The following is a 20520-nucleotide window of genomic DNA, read 5'->3' on the forward strand; positions in this document are numbered from 1 at the left end:
GGCAAGAGTGGTTGAGTGGTGGGGACTCCCTTCTTCAGCATACCGAGAATACTGGGGCTCTGATAGCTCTTCCCCCTGCTTGGGAGGCTGTGATTCCATGTCAGGCAAGCCCAGGGGACCACAGGCCAATGTACCCTCCTTCAGTGATTGTTACTCAGAGAGAAGCCTGCCATGATCCCCATCTCCAGTTCCAGAGCTCTTGCTCAAATATTTTGCCAGAGGTGGAGGTGGGGGTGGGGGTGGTGTAGAATTTTGACTGTGGGAAGGCTGTAAAACAGATAGCTGCTAATCTCTCCCAAAAGAACTAACCTCATTTGTACTAGAGCATGGAGAAGTTTAAACTTAAAGGTGCTCCCAAGAGCAGTGGAGCTTCTGGCGAAAGGCATTGGGGAACAGATTTATGGATCTAATGAAGATATAGCCTAGATTGTAAGCCCATTAGTTTGCAAGAAAGAACCAGGAATAAGACATTTTGCGGGGGAGTCCTTCTGGGATCAGAACAAATACCAAACACAGATCTCTGAAACTATTTCTTCAAAGGAGCCATAATTTGATTGAATTAGTTTGTAGAGCAACTTATGCCCCAAGACATTGTTGTAAACAGTAGAGCAATCAACTGCCAATCAGTGGAGTTTAAGAGCTGAGTTTAACAATAAAAGGGTCACTCCACCAGGAAGATAGAACAATTAAAACTATATAGGCCTAATAACAGAGCACCAAAATACATAAAGCAAAAACTGACAGAAATGAAGGGAGAAATAGATAATTCAACAATAATAGAGGTTTCAACATCCAACTTTCAGCAATGGATAAAACAACTGTACAGAAGATCAAGCAAATAGAAGACTTGAACAACACTACAAACCGACATCTATAGAACATACCACCCAACAATAGAGTATACATTCTTCTCAAGTGCACATGGGACATTTTCTAGGATAGACCCTATGTTAGTCCATAAAACAAACTTCAGTAAACTTAAAAGGAGATAAAAATAATACAAAGCATGTTCTTTGACCACATGGAATAAAATTAGAAATCAGTAACTGTAAATGTAGGAAACTCACAAATATGTGGAAATTAAACAACACACTCCTAAAGTAACCAGTGTGTCAAAGAATAGATGAGAAGAAAAATAAAAAAATACTTTGAGATAAATGAAAATGAAGACAAAATTTGCCAAAACCTATGGGACAGAGCTAAAGCATGCCTACAGGGAAATTTATAGCTACAAATACCTATATTAAAGAAAGAAGAAAGATCTCAAGTCAACAACCAAACTTGTATCTCATGACACCAGAAAAAGAAGTGCAAAACCTAAAGCAAGCAGAGGGAAGGAAATAATAAAGGTTAGAGTAGAAATCATTACAGAAAAAATAAAGAACAGAAATATAGAAAAACAGAAATAGAGAACAGAGAAAGAATAGAGAAAATAAAAGAAACCAAATGCTGGTTCTTAGAAAAGATCAACAAAAATGACAGACTTTGAGCTGAAGAAAGAAGACTCAAGAAGAAGAGGATCAAGAAGAAAAAAGAGGACTCAAATTACTAGAATAAAAAAAAAAAAGAGGGGACATTACTTCTGACCCTACAGAAATAAAAATGATTATAAAGAAATACTATGAATGATTGTACACCAAGCATTTAGATGACTTAGATGAAATGGACAAATTTCTAGGAAGACACAACTGTCAAAACTCACTCAAGTAGAAGTAGGCAATCTGAATAGACCTCTAACAAGTGAAGAGATTGTGTCAGTAATCATAAGACTACCTACAAAGAAGAGCCCAGATCCTAGTGGCTTCATCCCTGAATTCTAGCAAACATTGAAAAAAGAATTAATACCAATTCTTTACAAACTACTGCAAAAGTAGAAGAGGAGGGAACATTTCTCAACTCATTTTATGAGGCCAATAGTACCCTGATACCAAAACTGACAAAGACATTACAAGAAAACTACAGACCAATATCTCTTATGGATATGCATAATAAAATAAAATACTAGTAAACCAAATTCAGCAAAATATAAAGAGAATTCTATATCTTAACCAAGATATCCCAGAAATGCAAGGGTGGATTAACATCTGAAAATCAATTAATGTAATATACCGCATGAATAGAATAAAGAACAAAATTTGCATGATTATCTCAATAGACACAGGAAAGCACTGACAAAATTCAGTACCCTTTCATGATTAAAAAAACAACCAACCAACCAAACAAACAAAGAAAAAGCTGAACAACTCAACAAATTAGGAATAGAAGGTAACTTTACCTGATAAAGGGCATCTATGAAAAACCCACAGCTAATATCATACTTAATGGTGAAGATGGGATACTTTACCTCTAAGATCAGGAACACTCTTGCCATTTCTATTCAACTGTACTGTACAGGAGCTTTAATCAGGACAGTGAGGCAAGGCAAAGAAATAAAAGACATCCAGATTGGAAAACTATTTCTATTTACAGATGACACAACACTGTATGTAGAAAATCTTAAGGAATCCATAAAAAAACTATTAGAACTAATAAATGAGTTCAGCAAAGTTTCAGGATACAAGATCAATATACAAAAATCAATTGTATTTCTATATACTTTATATACTTCCAATGAAAATTAAAAAACTTTCATTCATAAAGCAACAAAAAAGAGTAAAACTCTTAGGAATGAATTTTTCAATAGAAGTACAGCTTGTATTCTGAACAAAATGAAACATAGTTGAAAGAAATAAACGAAGATCTAAATAAATGGGGGAAAAATCCCATGTTTGTGGATCAGGAAATTCAACATTGTTTTGTTTTGTTTTTATTATGTTCAATTAGCCAACATATAGTACATCATTAGTTTTTTTTTTTAAAAGACTTTATTTATTTATTTGACAGAGAGAGAGACAGCAAGAGAGGGAACACAAGCAGGGGGTAGTGGGAGAGGGAGAAGCAGGCTTCCTGCTGAGCAGGGAGCCCGATGCGGGTCTGGTGTAAGGTGGTATATCATTGTTTTGATTTGTATTTGTCTGATGGCTAGTGATGTGGAACATTTTTTCATGTGTTTGTTAATCATTTGTATGTCTTCTTTGGAGAAGTGTCTGTTCATGTCTTCTGCCCATTTCTTGACTGGATTATTTGTTTTTTGGGTGTTGAGTTTGATAGGTTCTTTATAGATCTTGGATACCAGCCCTTTATCTGTAATGTCATTTGCAAATATCTTCTCCCATTCCATGGGTTGCCTCTTAGTTTTGTTGACTATTTTCTTTTATCTTGATGAAGTCCCAATAGTTCATTTGTGCTTTTGCTTCCCTTGCCTTTAGAGACATGTCTTGAAAGAAGTCACTGTGGCCAATGTCGAAGAGGTTACTGCCTATGTTCCCCTCTAGGATTTTGATGGATTCCTTTCTCACATTTAGGTTTTTCATCCGAAATTCAACATTGTTAAGATAGCAATACTCTCCAAACTTATCTACAGATTCAACACAATCCTCATGAGAATCCTAGCTGATTTCTTTGTAGAAATTGATACCTGATTCTAACATTCATATGGAATTGCCAGAGACTCAGAATAGCCTAGACATTCCTTAAAATGAAGGGTAAAGGAGGGGAAAGACTCCACTTCCCAATTTCAAAACTTACTACAGAGCAATGGTAAACAAGACAGTGTGGTACTGGCACAAGGGTAGACACAGATCAGTAGAATACAATTGACAGTACAGGAATAAATCCATGCATCTATGATGAACTTCCAAGGGTACCAAGACCATTCAAAGGGGAAAGAATAGTCTTTTCAACAAGTAGTGCTGGGACAACTGGATACCCACATGCAAACGAACTCAACTAAAAAACCTAAATGTAAGAGCTAAAAGTATAAAGCTCTAAGGAAAAAACAGGGGCAAATCTTCATGACCTTGGATTGGGCAAAGGATTCTTAGACATGATATCAAAAGCACAGGCAACAAAAGAAAAAAACGACATCAAATTTAAAAAAAACTTCTGTGCTTCAAAGGACACCATCAAGAAAATGAAAAGACAAACCACAGAATAGGAGAAAGAAAATATTTATAAATCATTTATCTGATAATGGATGTGTATCCAGTATATAAAGAACACTTACAACTCAATAAAAAAAAGACAAATATCCCATTAAAACACAAACTGATGGCTACCAGAGGGGAGGTAGGTGGGAGAATGTGTGAAATAGGTGATAGGGATCAAGGAATGCACTTGTGATGAGCACTGGGTGTTGTATGGAAGTATTAAATCACTAAATTGTACACTTGAAATTCATATTACACTGTATGTTAACTAACTGGAATTTAAACAAAAACTTTAAAAAATGAGGAAAAGATCTGAATAGACATTTCCCCAAATAAGATCTATAAATGGCTGATAAATACATAAAAAGGGAAATGCAAATCAAAACCATAGTGAGATACCACTTTACACCCACTAGTTTGAATAGAATCAAAAAGTCAGATAACAAGTGTGGGTTAGGATGTGGATGTTGGAGAAATTACACTGGTGGTGGGAATGTAAAGTGGGGCAGCTGCTTTAGAACACAGTTTAGCAGTTCATCAAATGATTCAACATAGAGTTAACATCTGACCCACCAGTTATACTCTAATGTATACGGATGAAACCATATGTCTTCACTAAAACTTGTACATGAATTTTTATAGCAGCATTATTCATAATAGCCAGAAGTTGGAAACAAGCCAAATGTCCACCAGCAGATGAACAGATAAACAAATTGTGGTACAGTTATACAGTGGAATATTACTCAGTCATCAAAAGGAATGATACATGTGACAACACAGATGAACCTTGAAAACATTATTCTAAGTGAAAAAAGCCAGTCACAAAAGACCAGGTCTTATATGATTCCATTTGCATGAAAATCCAGAATAGGGAAATTTGTGATGTATGTGAATAGACTAAAAATCTGAATTGTATACTTTAAATGGGTGAATATTATGGTATGTGAACTATATCTTGATAAAGCTGTTTAAAAAATAGAGAGAAATTCAGCCACAAGATACAGTAAAGATATAACTGGCCTGAAGAAAGAAGTGACCCATAACTTTGAAATAGCAATGCAGCCAGAAAGCATGTAGGGAAATGCCTGGTAGAACCCTGCCAACCCTTCCTAAGTCATAGGCATGGGCTCTGGAGGTGCAGAGGGCTTTATGTGATGCTGTGTGCATCTGCTGTGCTGGCGACTTGAAGAGTTGTATCTGGCTCTGCTGGCTCCACCAAGAGAGGAGTGGATGTGGAGCAATTTATCCTGGGCACCAACTTGTGGGGCAGAGGGTGGCATGCTCCCACATCAGGCTAATTCTTGGCTACTCCTCCAGACATAGAAAAGAAATACTGGCAAGAGGCAAAGCTTTCAGCTGGAACTGTTTACAGCTTCCTCCAAGGTGACTGAACTTGTGATATATGTTATAGGAAAGCTTAACTTTTCACTTCCTGCTCAGCCGTGTTTAAAGGATTTTAACAGGAACCTATAACAGTCTCTGAAAGGGTGCTGTCTCCAGTGCTACATGATAACAAGCCCTTGCTGGCGAAGGACTGATGTCTGTAAGGATAAGCCAACAGAGAAATTTCACCTAAAGAAAAACTACTAGTCAAAAGAAATGCAGATGAATTTGGAAATGAATTTATAAAACATGAAAAGGAGAAAATTTTTACAAAATTCTCTATTTTCTGTTTTTAACAAGCTTCTAGAGGATACTGGAAAGATTTAATGGAGATTAAAAGTGTGATCATTGAATCACAAATCCCAATGAAGGCAATTAACAGATAAACCCAGAAAAACAAAGAAGAAAAAAAAAAGCCTAAGAAATTCTCCCAGAACTAAGAGGAAAAAGGGGTAAAAAAAATGAAAATGATGAGAGAGGTTCCAAGGATAAAACTGGAAATATAATCTATAGAAAGTAGAAATCTCAGAAGTTTGGAACAGAACAGTTGGAGTAGAAGCAATAATTAAAGAAAAGAAGGCTTTTCTAAGGTAAATTGCAGAGACCCAAGCCCATATTAACTTGACCTTCGTATTAACCCAATGAAATGGGAAAGCAGGAATTATCACTCCGTTTTTGAATAATAAAGGAATCTGAAGTACAGAGAAACAGAGGGGTGTGCCCAATTTCTCATCCCCATATCAAGTGCAGCTAAAGCCAGAGCCCTGAACCTCTGGACCAGTGTTCTTGATATGCAAACATACCAGGACAAATGTGTGACTGAGGTTTTTTAACTTCTTATTCTGTAATAAATTCACCTGTCAATTAATTCAAATGAACTTCTGAAATAATAGCACTATGTGATTATTAAGCTTTGGCTTTGTAAGAAAGTTCTAACTTCAAGGGTCAAAATCAGCCTTGAGGATTATTGCTGGAAAAATGCTACTCTAACCCATTATGGACCCTTCCATGAGCCTCTAAATAATCCCATGACTTAATGAAGAGCTATGTTAGAAATATCTTTTTTTTTTCCCTTGAAAAGATTCTTTCATCATTCGAAAATACCTTTTCATGACTTTTCTCATTGTGAACTTAAGATCACAACCATACCTGGGAAAGAATAAAAGTCCATTGCACGATGCAGCATAAGCACATACATTTGCTAATGGAAAACAATTAATGTCCACCAGCTAATCAGAGTAGTCATTTCCCCCAGGACCAGCACCCAGTATGCAGTGAGTTGGATTCAAAGCTCAGGACTCAGGTCTACATCAGAGTTGACCTTCCTCAGGATGGCATATGCCATACTCTGATGTTCAGAGCCTGGTCCCTCTGCTCCTATCATCTTTTGCCTTGAATGCCAGTCCTGTTCCCACTCCCCAGGCCTTGGCACAGTACATGTTTGACAGGTGTATCTAGTTTGCCCTTTTTAATCCTGTCTAGGGCTTTACCATTCTCTATCCTTCATAAACACCGTATTTGGCTTCCCCCTCTAGCCAGCTTTCAGACAGTAATGTTGCCATCTAATATAATCTGCACCCGCTCAAGACCTAACACCTGTCCTCCCACCAGAAGCCCTTGAGCATTTTCAGCATATCCAGCCTATCCTGGGTTAGGTCTAGGACAGGTGGTGGCTGTGTATAACGATGCCCTATCCTGGCTCTCCCTGGGGCCCAGCTTCCTTCTGGCACAAAGGCTAGCCCTTTTATGACCAAATATGTGATGTGAGGCTGTTTGCTATAGATTTGGGAAATGGACTCACAGAAATGGCCATAAAACTAGAGGAAGAGGCTTGTCCCTCAGAAGGGAAAACACTCAAGTTACATTCTGGATTAGGAGACAACTCTCTGTGATTATTTCTTCTGCAAATTATATCCTATTACAAGACCCAAGAGGTGGTCATTAGTTCTGCTTAAAATAAACAAAGAGAGACAGGTTTGGGGATTCAATAATGGAGTCTTCTCCCGTCCAAGAATTCCCTTTCTCAGGGTGCTAGGGACCCCTTCCTAATTGAAGGGATAAGAGACACTGGTTTATCTGTCTCACCTTTAAGCTACTTCTGCCAGACAAACATAGCAGTCAACAACACTCTCTCACTTCTTGTCCTTCTTTCCAGGACATCAGAGTATAAAACAGAAGAGAGAGGCACATAACTCACCAGTGTCAGGTATGTACTCTGGCCAGCCCATGCAGTTCAATTCTGTTGGGGCACTCTGGGAGAATGGATGACTTCTTCTAGCGAGACTCAAAGACTCTGGAGAGGTAACGGTCATCTTCCTCCAACACTGGGAGAGGAGGAAAGAGGCAGAGAGTAAATGAAGAAAAGAGATGATATGCTGTCATTGCTACATCATACCTTTTCATTATCCAGGATCTTTGCTATGAGTAGGGCACATTGCCAAAATGCACACAGCTTCAGGAGGTTCCGTTCACATCAAAATCCATGAGAAAATAAACCCCACAAAACTTCTCCCAGAGTCTACAACCTATGTGGCCATATGTGGTAATTCTGGCAGAATAGGTTGTCATTCAACAATATAAAGTGAGGACTATTGAGAAAGTCTCCAAAACCCTAAATCTCCCCCAGCTGCTCAGTCACACAGCCCGACAGTTCTCCAAAAGCATAACTGTTAGTTTTAACCAAAGCATTTTCTTCTAGGAGTGCTTAATTAAAATTCAACTCATAAAGTCCCTAACATATCATAATTATGAGATAGACTTTACCTTTCAAACTCTAAGGACCAGTGATGCATAGGGTCTTGGGAAGACAAGGGATACTGTCCCTTTCTTTATCATCATCCAGAGATAAAATTGGCCCCTTCCAGTTTTATCTACTTTGTAAAGTTATTGTGTTAACTTAAAAATTTTGGTATGTATTCAAATAAATGTTGTTCCCTTTCCTTTTCTTTTGTATCCCTCACATGATTAAGCAAGTGTGCTTAGAAAATTCTTTTGTTGTTCCTGGGATATCCTGTGGTCTGAACTCAGCAGCAGCAGCTTGAAATGGTATGGATAAAAAGGACTCCAAAAGAAGCCCTCTCTGGTCTGAAGAGAAGGAAAAGGGGCCCCTAAAGAGTATGAACAAATGGGGTAAATCTTCTCTGTTGTTCTCCTCCCACCCCAGATTTCCAGGACATTCCATTATAGTATGGCAGTGTTGGCCAGGTAGGCACATAAAACTCTGAGGAAGGGGAATCCTTTATGACCTGAGGAACTGTGGTCCCAAGAGCATGGGATGGCAGGAGAATCCTGTTTCATTTTTCTCTCTCTATCCTCCTGCCACTTGGCTCCAGAGGCAGAGAGAATTGCAGGAAGTGTATCACAAAGTGGGAAAACAAAAGCCAGCTTTCTTGCAAAAAAAAACCCAGGAATGTGGGGGCTCCTGGGACCAAGAAGTGTCTGGAAGAATGCAGAGAAGAAGAAACTCAAGAAAATTATCCCAAAAAGTTGTTTATAAGCTCTTGGACTTACCCCCAAACTATGCATGGGTAGATCTGACCCTAAACAGAATACTAAAGTCTTTGAGAACTGGACTATGGAATAGAACATTTTACAGGTCCCAGACTGGTCACTGAGTGATCCACATTATCCACATAACACTGAAAACACCTTGAAAACTGAACTGACATAAGAAACATAGCCTCTGAAGGTCAGTAAGAATTTGTAATCTAAATTGGATTCAACTGCCTGAAAAATGTACTAGTCATTGTTCTCCATAGCAACTAAACAAGGCCCAGAGTCTCATAACATAGTATTCAAAATGTCCAAGGTATTATTCACAATTACTTAATATATAAACAACTATGAAAATCTCAATAAAGTATAAGGGAAAGGAGAACTGACAGATCTCAACACCAATATGACATGGTTGTTGAAATTATCAAAGATTTTAAAGCAGCTCATATAACCATGCTCTAAGAAGTAAGGGTGAACACTCTTGGAATGAATGGAAAATAACATCAGGGAGATATAGCTGAACAACACAGGTTTGACCTGCACAGGTGTGCTTATATGTGGCTTTATTATTTTTTTTTAAAGATTTTTATTTATTTGAGACAGAGAGAGAGAGCACAAGCAGTGGGGAGGGGCAGAGGGAGAAGCAGGCTCCCTGCTGATCAGGGAGTCCGATGCAGGGCTCAATCCCAGGACCCTGAGATCACGACCTGAGCTGAAGGCAGATACCAAACCACTGAGCCACCCAGATATCGCCTTATATGTGAATTTAAAAAAAAATAACTACAATACTGTAAATGTATTTTCTCTTCCTTATGATTCTCTTAATAACATTTTCTTTTCTCTAGCTTACTTTGTTTTAAGAATAAAGTATATAATACATATGACATAAATAATATGTGTTAATTGACTACTTATCAGCAAGGCTTCTGGTCAACAGTATGCTATTAGTAAATTTTGCGGGCATCAAAAGTTATGTGGATTTTTGACTGTGTGGGGGGTTGGCACCCCAATTCCTATATTGCTCAAGGGTCAAATATAGATGAAATAAAGAATGCAATGGAAACATTAGAACTCAGAAATATAATAACTGAAATAAAAAATTCATGGTGTAGTTCAATTACAAAATAAAATGATTGAGGAAAGAATCAGAAAACTCAGTAGCTTAAAAGAAATTATCCAGTCTGAAGAACAGAGAAGAAAACATATTGGAAAAAATAAACAGAGCCACAGGGACCTGTAGGACAACAACAAACATCTAACATTCTGCCATCAGAGACCTAGAAGGAGAAGAGGAAGTGTGGTGCAGAACAATATCAAGAAATTTCTGGAAAGATTGTAAATGTGGTGAAAAACCTTAACTTATAGCACAAGAAGCTCAGCAAACTTCAAACAGGAAAACCCGAGAAAATCAATGCCCAACACACTGTAATCGAACTACTGAGACTAGAGACAATGAAAAAATCTTGTAAGTAGCCAGAAACTAACAACAAATCATATATATAAGGGAACAATCATTCAAATGACTATAGATTTCTCATGGAAGCCAGAAAGAAGTGGAACACTACTTTTTAAATGCAGCACCGTCAACCTAGAATTCTATATCCAACAAAAAAATACTTTAGAGAAGAAGGTGAAATAAATATATTCTTACATGAAGAAAACAAAGAAAATTCATAGCTAGCAGACCTGCTCTGAAGACAATTTGAAGAAGATCTTCATACAAAGGAAAATCATAGCAGAGGGAAACTTCAAAATTCAGGAACTGAAGGAAGAGCAATAGAAATAGAATATATAGGTAAGTGTAACAGGCTATTTTTCCCCTCTAAGTTCTTTAAAGTATGTTTGACAGTTAAAAGCAAAAATTACATTATTGTCTGATGAGGTTTTCAATATATGCAGATGGCACATGACAACTACAGCATTAAGGGGGGGACTAAAGGGACCTATATGGTGGGAGGTTTCATATGTTTTACTTAAAGTAGTAAAATAACCAGTTATAAAAAGTGGACTATGAAAAGTTAAAGATGTATATTAATCCCTACAGTGGCTATTAAGAAAAAAAACACATAACAATATATAGTGTAAAAAACTCAACAGGTAAGTTAAAATTAAAAACTAAAAAGTACCCAAATAATCCAAAAGACAGTAAAAGGAAACAGAGCAATGAATCAGAGGAACAAGCAGAGAAGATGGTATATCTAAATCCAAACACATCAGTAATTACATTAAATTTAAATACTCAGAACACATAATTAAAGAGATTTTCAAAATGGATTAAAGAAAAAAATCCTCACAATATGCTATCATAAGAAATCCACTTTCAAAATAATGATGAAGGTGGGTAAAAAGTAAAAGGATGGAACACATATGCCACACAAACACTAATCAAAAGAAAACTGAGACGTTACACTAATATCAGACACGACAGACTTCAGAGTAAGGAAAATTACCAGAGATACAAGAGGACTTTACACACATAACAAGAGGGTGAATTCATCAAGAAGACAAGACAACCCTAAAGAGGTATGCATCTAATCACAGACCTTCAAAATATATGAGGCAAAACCTGATACAATTTACACTTGATCTTAGCCAAAAGGCTGAGAAGCAATAAAACCTGATACAATTTAAAGGAGAACTAGAATTATGGTTGGGTACTTTAACACTTCTACCACGGTAATCAATAGGAAAAAAAAAAAAACAGCAAGGGGACAGGTGAAGGGAACAACACCATCCACCAACTGGAACTGACAATTACACAGTAGTCCATCCAACAATCACAGAATATGCATTGTTTTCAAGTGCACACGGAATATTCACTGAGAGACTATATCCTTGGTGATCATGATAATAGTAACGGTAACAACAACAAGTTTAAAAGGATTGAAATCATATAGAATATGCTTCTCTGACCGAAATGGAATTACACTAGAAATCAGTGATAGAAAGGTAATTGGAGAGTCTTCACCTCCTTAGAAATTAAGCAACATACTTCAAAATAATCCAGGTAGTAAAGCGACTACACTTTGAGAACCGTGATCCAGTGTTCCGATTCCTTCAACATATGTTTTTATTCCTAGGTTCTGATTCTTTCAAGGTATACTGTATTATTCTTCATCATGCTCTTTTGGTAATCATACCTGTAATGTATCTTTTTGTGTTTACGTGTAGAAACTATCAGAGCATTATTTGACTCAACTAGTATATAATCTCCACTTCCTATTAAATTATCAGAATTCTCTCTTAGGCCCCCAAACCTGTTAAAATCACAGAATCTCAGACTTAGAATTCCCTAGAAATCTACTTTAATCTTGGTTAAGAGGAAATGGACCCTGTACATGTTTACATGGAGGCCAAATCACATCTGATTTTTAAAAACAGGCATGTAAGCTGTTGACTATATCATTTTCACAAAACTTTATATCAAGCCATCTTTCATATGGATTACTAAAACATTCTCCTAAATCTTCTCTCCTTGCTCCACACCAGATCTGTCATGCCACTCCCCTATTAAAGCCCTAAGAGACTGTCAAGATTGACTGACATGGGCCAAGTTTTTCACATTCTGTCCTCTAGCCACTACAACAACCCCTGTTTTCTGCCTTTCTAAGGCATCAAGGACCTACCACTCACTACCCCTGATACTCCATGAATTCCATACTACCATGCTCTTAAAAAAACTATAGAGGTATAATTGACATATAACATCATGTTGATTTCAGGTATACAACATAATGATTTGATATTTATATACATTGCAAAGTGATCGCTGCATAAATCTAGTTACCATCTGTCTCCATACAAAGATCATTTTAGGATTTATTTTCTTGGAAAATTTCAAGTATGTGCTATAATATTATTGACTATAGTCACCATGCTGAATATTATATCCCATGACTTATTTATTACTGGAAGTTTGTACCTGTTGGCCCCCTTTACCTGTTTTGCCTGCTTTCCACCACTTCCCCTCAGCAACCACCAATTCTGTTTTCTGTACCTATGAGTTTTGTTTTGTTCTTTAGATTCCACATATAAGTGAAATTATACAGTATTTATATTTCTATGTCTGACTTACTTTGTTTAGCATAATTCCCTTAAGGTCCATCCATGTTGTCACAAATGGCAAGATGTCATTTTCTTTTATGGCTAAGTAATATTCCACTGTGTATTTATATCTAGTTTTGTTCTTTTTCAAGATAGCTTTGGCTATTCTTTTATGGTTCCATACAAATTTTAGGATTTGTTTGGTTCTAGTTCTGTGAAAAATACCCTATGTTTATTGCAGTGTTACTTATAATAGCCAAGATATGGAAATAACCCAAGTTTCCATTGATAGATGAATGGATAAAGAAGATACTGTATACAATGGAATTGAATACAATGTTTCTGTGAAAAATGCCATTGGAATTTTGATAGTGATTGCATTGAATCTGTAGATTGCTTTGGGTAATATGGACATTTAACAATATTAATTCTTCCAATCCACAAGCATGGTATATCTTTCCATTTATTTGTGTCTTTTTTATTTCTTTTATTAATGTTGTATAATTTAGTGTACAGGTCTTTCACCTCCTTGGTTAAATTATTCCTAGAGATTTAGTTCTTTTTGATGCAATTGTAAATGTGATTGTTTTCTCAATTTCTCTTTCTGATAGTTTGTTTTAAGTATGTAGAATACAACCAACTTTTTTTTATATTGATATTGTGCCCTGCAACTTTACTGAATATTTATTCTAACAGTTTTTTTGGTGGAGTCTTTAGGGCTTTCTATATATATAATACCATGTTGCCTGCAAAAAGTGAGTTTTATTTTTCCTTTCTGATTTATATATCTTCTACTTCTCTCTTGCCTAATTTCTCTGGCTAGGACTTCCAGTACTATGGTGAATAAAAGTAGTGACAGTGGGTAGCCTAGTCTTGTTGGCTGATCTTAGAAAGCTTTCAGCTTTTCACCATTGAGTATGATATTAGCTGTGGGCTTGTCCTATATGGTCTCTATTATGGTAAGTCATGTTCCTTCTATACCCCAATGGTTTGCCAATTTTGAACCATCCTCACATCCTTGGAATAAATCTCACTTGATCATGGTGTATGATCCTTTTAATGTATTGTGATATTTGGTTTGCTTCAATACTTTATTGGAGATTTTTACATCTTTGTTCATTAGGGATATTGGCATGTAATTTTCCTTTCTTATGGTGTTTTTGGTTTGGGGATCAAGGAAATGCTGGCTTTGTAAAATGAGTTTGGAAGTATTCCCTTCTCTTTAATTTTTTGGAAGATTTTGGAAAGGATAGGTATTAAATCTTCTTTGGATGTTTGGTGGAATTCACCAGCAAAGCTCTCTGGTCTTGAATTTTTGTTTGTGGGAGGGTTTTGATTACTGTTCAATCTCCTTACTAATAATCAGTCTATTCAAATTTTCTATTTCTTCACAGTTCATTCTTGAAAGACTGCATATTTCTAGGAATTTATCTATTTCTCCTAGGTTGTCCAATTTGTTGGTGTATAAATGTTCATAGTAGTCTCCTATGATCGTTTGTATTTCTTTGGTATCAGTTGCAATGTCTCTTTCATGTATTGATTTGAGCCCTCTTTTTTTTTTCTTTGTGAGCCCGGCTAATCGTTTGTCAGTTTTGTTTATCTATTTAGAGAACCAGCCCAAATAGTTTCATTGATCTTTTCTACTGTCTTTTAGTCTCTATTTCTGCTGTGATTTTTATTATTTCTTCCCTCCTAGTAATTTTGTACTTCATTTGTTCTTTTCCTAATTCCTTCAGGTATATAGTTTGATTGTTCATTTGAGATTATTCTTGTTTTTTGAAGTAGGCCTGTTTTGCTATGAAGTTCCCTCTTAGAACCACTTTTCCTGTATCCCACAGATTTTGGAATGTTGTGTTTCCATTTTTATTTGTCTTGAGGTATTTTTTAATTTTCTTTTGTTGTGTAGTCACTGATTATTTGTGATTTTTCCAGTTTTCTTCTTTGAATTGATGTCTAGTCGCCTACCATTGTGGTCAGAAAAGAAGCTTGATATGATTTCATTCTTCTTAAACTTATTGAGACTTGTTTTGTGGCCTAACCTGTGATCTATCCTGGAGAATGTTCTATGTACACTTGTGAAGAATGTGTATTCTGCTGCTTTTGGGTGGAATTTACAATGGGTATATGAATACAGCCCCACAATCTGTTCTATATATATCTGTTAAGTCCATCATGTGCAGTTTTTGTTGAAGGCCTTCAACAAATGTTTGAATTTTTCCTTATTGATTTTGTTCAGGTGACCTATCCATCGATGTAAGTGCGGGGTTAAAGTCTCTGACCATTATTGTATTGCTGTCAATTTCTCCCTTTAGGTCTGTTAATATTTGCTTTATATATTTTGGTACTACTGTGCTGCATATATACATATATATCATCCTATATATATAACAGTCTATTTTAAGTTGACAGCAATTTAAGTTTGAATCCATTGTAAATCTACATTTTACTCCCCACCAACATCATTTTTGATATCTCATTTTACATATTTTTTCATATCCCTTAACTAAGTACTGTATATTAATTTTCCTATTTTTGTCTTTTAACCTTCATACTAGCTTTATAAGTGGCTAATAAGCCTATTAGCCTTTACCTTTACTATATATTTAAATTTACTATTGTGATTTTTACTTTCATATATTTTCTTGTTACTAAATAGTGCCTTTTCTTTTCAGCTCAAAGAAGTCTCATTTATCCTTCTTGTAAGGCCAGTTTAGTGGTGATAGGCTCGTGTACCTTTTGTTTGTCTGAAAAACTTTATTTCTTCTTCAATTCTGAATGATAACCTTGCTGGGTAGAATAGTCTTGGTTGAAAGTTTTTTTTTCTCTCTCAGAACTTTCAATATATATTGCCACTGTCTTTGGAACTGCAAAGTTCTTGCTGAGGAATCTGGGGATAGTCTTATGGGGATTCCCCTGTACAAAACAAGTTGTTTTTCTCTTGTTGGCATTAAGACTCTCTCTTTAACTTTTGACATTTTAACTGTAATGTGTCTTGATGTGGATATTTTTGGATTCATCTTTTTGAGAGCTTTGTAGGCTTCCTGGATCTGGATGTCTGTTTCTTTTCCCAGGTTATAGGAAGTTTTCAGTCATTATTTCTTGAAATAAGTTTTCTGCTTCTTTCTCTCTCTGTTCTCCTTCTGGGACCCTTGTAATGTGAATGTTATCCCACTTGATCTTGTTCCACAGATCCCTTAAACTATCTTCACTTTTTAAAATTTTTTGTTTGTTTTTACTGCTCTGTTTGGGTGAGTTCCACTGCCCTGCTTTCTAGATCACTGATTCTTTAGATTCAGTCTGCTGTTGAACCCCTCTAGTGTGTTTTTCAATTCAGTTCAGTGTTCTTCAGCTCTGTGACTTCTGTTTGGTACTTTCTTATATTTTCTATCTCCTTAAGTTCTCATTTTGTTCATTTATTCTTCTCCCAAGTTTAGTGAGCATCTTTATGACCATTACTTTGAATTCTTTAACAGGTAGATTACTTACATCTTTTTCACTGAGGTCTTTTTGAGGTTTTATCTTCTTCTTTTGCTTGGAACATACTCTTCTGTTTCCTCATTGTGTTTGACTCTCTGTATTTGCTTCTATGTATTATGCAAAAGAGGTACCTCTACCAGTCTTGAAGGAGTGGCTTTGTGTAGGTGATGAAATTTATTATTTAATCATGCCCTAAATCTTGGTTGGCTACTTGACTTGGCTGTCTAAGTAGTTTGACTTATTCTTGATAGGTCCCCATTGTTGAAGGTGCACCAAGACCTGTCATGATCCAAGGAGAGGGATCTCAGCACCTAGTTTCAGGCTGATTGGAAGTCTGACCCTCAGGCAGTAGCTTTCAAAGTATGTAAATATATACAGTCTTGTGGGGCTGTAATCATATACCCTGCTGGCCCTCATAGTCCCAACTATCTCTTGCTCCTCCAGCAGATGTTTAAGATTAGCAAATGGATCCCCTTCATGTGTAGTATAGATGGTTTTCAAACTGCTGATTTTGCACTTGTTCCTGGGGCAAGTGAGACTGCATTTAGGTCCCTTAAAAGAAGTATCTCCATTTCCTATAGGCCTTTGGGTCGCTTGGATGTAAGCCCCATTGGTTGTCTAAGCCTGACGTTTTGGGGGCTCATCTCTCTGGTGCAGGTTCCAAGGTTTGGGTGCTTGATGTGGGGCACAAACCCCTCCCTTCTTTGAGAGAAACTCTGGACTTGTGAGGTCCCTTCCTATTGGGTGTCACTTTCTGGGGTGGGGATTTTGGAGAGATTATGTCTCTGCCTCTCCTACTCATCTCCCTGTGGTCTTTTTATCCTTTGTTGTGGAGGAGCATTTCAGCTAGTTTTCAGTTCTTTTTTTCAGAGGGAATTGTTTCACATGTAGCTATAGATTTGCTGTGCACAGGAGGAAGTAAGTTCAGGTTCTTACACTACCATCTTGGACTGACTCCCCTTAACATGCCCTCGATTTTGCTATTCTCTCTGCTTGAAATGCCTTCCCCAGTGAAATTTTATCATTTCTTCAGGCAAGTATCTCTCTGTCTGCAAGGTATTTTCCATGATCCCTCCAAACAGAATCACCCACATCTCCTTTCTGTTAACAGTATTTTGTTGATATAACTACAACATCTGTATTGCAGTATATATCTCTATGGTTTTATGTACACTGAATTAAAATATACATTTTATTACTGTGTTGGCACTCTAGCTAGACTGTAAGCTTCCTGAGGAAAGAGACTGTCTTCATGTTTTATCCTAACATATGGCTCTGAGTCAAGCTCATTGTTCAGGAAGGGGTTGATAGAGAGGAAGGGAATAGCTTTCATTAAGCACTTTATATGTGTCTGGTATGTACTGCACAATTTGTTCATCATTTCTAATTTAATTCCTACAACAAACCAACAAGATAGAAAGATGTTAATATCTCCATTTTATAGATGAGGAAACTGAGGCTCAGAGAGGTTAAGCAATGTTAGGTGCCCCAAATCTGCTTATTTTCTGGGCTATCCTTTTTGAAAGAAAACTGTATTTCCATATATTTCCACTGCTTCACTTCCTCCACTTTCCTCACTTCATTCCTCATGCAGCTGTTCTGACTTCTGCCCACACCTCTATACCCACACTACTTTACAAAGCTCAATAATTAAGTTCATACTGTGAAATCCAGTGAGTCACTTTCAGTGCTTTCTGCTGCATTTGACATTGCTGACCATTCTACTGTTTCTGTTCTATTTTCCTTTTCTCCTGGCTTTCCTTCCTTTGTAATGATTCATGTTGGTGTTCTGCGTTCTGTCTCCTCCTTTTCTGCTAGAATATATACTTTCCATGGCTTTTTAATCTCCATTTTAGCCATGACGTTTCCCCTAAGCTTTAGATCCATAATTCCAACACTGATTCCTGAATATATCCATTTGAATGAGCCACAGGCACCTCTGACTGAACTAGTACCAAATCATTCTTATTATTCTACCCCTTTCTTTACACCTCAGGTCCTCCTATGTTTCCTTTCTCAGGGAATGCTAGTACTATTCATCTACGCAGTTGTTTAGCTGAAATCCAAGGAAACATTAGATTCTTCCCTTTTTATCATCTCTCACATCCAATAATAACTAAATCTGACAGATTTTATCTCTTAAACATATCTCTAACCTTCTCCTAGAGAGGACGTATGACATGATGGTTAAAACATGGGCTCTGGAGCCAGACTTTTTAGGTTTGAATTGTACCCCTGCTACCTGCTAATTATGTGATCTTGGGCAAACTGCTTACTTTTTTATGCCTTTATTTTCTCACTAGAAAAATGAAAATAACATTAATACTTGCAAATAATGGCATCTGTAGGAATGAATGTGTTATTTCATTTGAATCACTTAGTGGCTGTCACATAGACCATGCTTGATAAGTACTAGAACAATTTTTATTATTTTATCCTGGCTACCACCTAATTCAGGTCCTCATATCTTATTATGTCTCCCCCAGATTCATCCTCTACTCTGCTTCCTATTTAAAACGTGCAATTGCTAGCATCAAGTGCCCATATTGCTTCTGCACTTAAAAGCCTTCGGTGGCTCCCACCTCACATAGTGGCCAGAGGACAAACTATAAGCTTTTCATCTAGAATGCTCTGTGACCCAGCCCTGACCTAATCCTCTGTTTCATCTCCTGCCACTCTCCCTCATGCCTGATATACTAGTTAAGCCAACTTCTTAAAGTTTCCACCATATCTTTGTGCTAAGGTTGTTCTCTCTGCCCTAATAGCCTTCTTGCATTCCTTTCTTTCCTAAGAAACCTACACATCTTTCAGGACTCAGCCCAGGGGACATCTACATTGCCAGGCTGGCTTCAGCATCCCTGCTGTGACCCCCTGGGGTCCTTGCATTCCTCTGTTGTACTGCTTTGATTTTTACATCCTCACCACCCAGAACAATGCCTCGTATGTTAGTGCTCCATACATTATTTTTTAAAACTAAATGTATGTTGAATAAATAAGACTAATATTCACCTTAATCAAGATATTTTCAATATCTAGCTTATAGGCCTTTTAAGTAGGTAAAATATAGTGCCTTGATAAACACCTGGACAACATCCTGTCAGAATGGATAAAAGAGTCCAAAACCTAGGTAATTCTGTAAATTCAGTCTGGTCGGGAATGAGACTGCATCATCCAGGAAAAAGGTTTTTATTATAAAGATAGTAAATGAGTCACAACTGAATATGACTACTTTATACCCACACATCCCCATGCTTTCCTGCATACCCTCTTGCTGGAGCTGTGGTTTTCTAATTACAGTTGATTCTCATTATTTGTGCTACATATATTTTATAAAGCCTCTGAAAACACTGAATTAGCAAATACTGAGTCATTGCTCCTGGGAGAAATAGTGAGGTGTCTGTGAGCCTCTAGTCACAACATTTTTGTCAGGCAAAACAGTATTTGCATTACATAGTTTCATTTGTCAACATCCTTATAAAATAAGCTAGACTTATTAGCACTAAAAATCTGCTCTTCCACATAACCCTTTTCTTGTATAATACTTAGCTGGTGTTTAAATTTTTTTTTCTTGAAGCCCCCTCATCCTTAGAACCTGCCTCACCTGCAACTTTAATGTTTCTTATACCATATTGTCCTTTGAAACAGGTGAACCAGGCAGCACTTACCAGAGAGGTTTAACATTTTCCTGACCCTGGGTAACGTGACGATAAATTTCCTCGGCTTTCAGTCCTACAACATGGTGCCCACTACACTTTTTTATGGTTCATCATCTCAGGCATCCACATTTTAGCTGCTTTTTCCATCTTTTCCATATTTGTAGCATACACTATAGCTGCTACCTTAGCACTTTCTAGAATGACTTTATATACAGATCAGTGAATTTCCACTTCCTTTTTTCTAAATGTACCACATTATTAATTCATTAACACTGACTTCATGGCCACTAGCAGTAGAACTCATGCCTGAACAAAGCTTATCCAACAAATGTATTTTCTCTGTAAGGCAATCACAGATTTCTTGTGCTTAGGAACACTAGACATCACTTCAGTACTATGTTTGGAAGTCATTTTTTTTTTAAAGATTTTATTTGACA

At 36.8% G+C, this 20520-nt stretch overlaps 1 protein-coding gene across 4 annotated transcripts in view; it reads right to left on the bottom strand.

Annotated features, from left to right (window-relative positions):
- ARHGEF4 (Rho guanine nucleotide exchange factor 4) overlaps window positions 1-20520 on the bottom strand; it is a 230301-nt gene that overhangs the window by 87120 nt on the left and 122661 nt on the right. For all 4 annotated transcript variants that reach the window (XM_081814675.1, XM_081814676.1, XM_081814674.1 and 1 more), the window contains one exon: window positions 7609-7735. In XM_081814675.1, coding sequence (XP_081670801.1) covers window positions 7609-7735 — 127 coding nt within the window. The remainder of the gene's footprint in view (window positions 1-7608; window positions 7736-20520) is intronic.

The sequence above is a fragment of the Leptonychotes weddellii genome, chromosome 3, assembly GCF_054177405.1.
Source record: "Leptonychotes weddellii isolate Sample4059 chromosome 3, ASM5417740v2, whole genome shotgun sequence".
Lineage (NCBI taxonomy): Eukaryota > Metazoa > Chordata > Mammalia > Carnivora > Phocidae > Leptonychotes > Leptonychotes weddellii.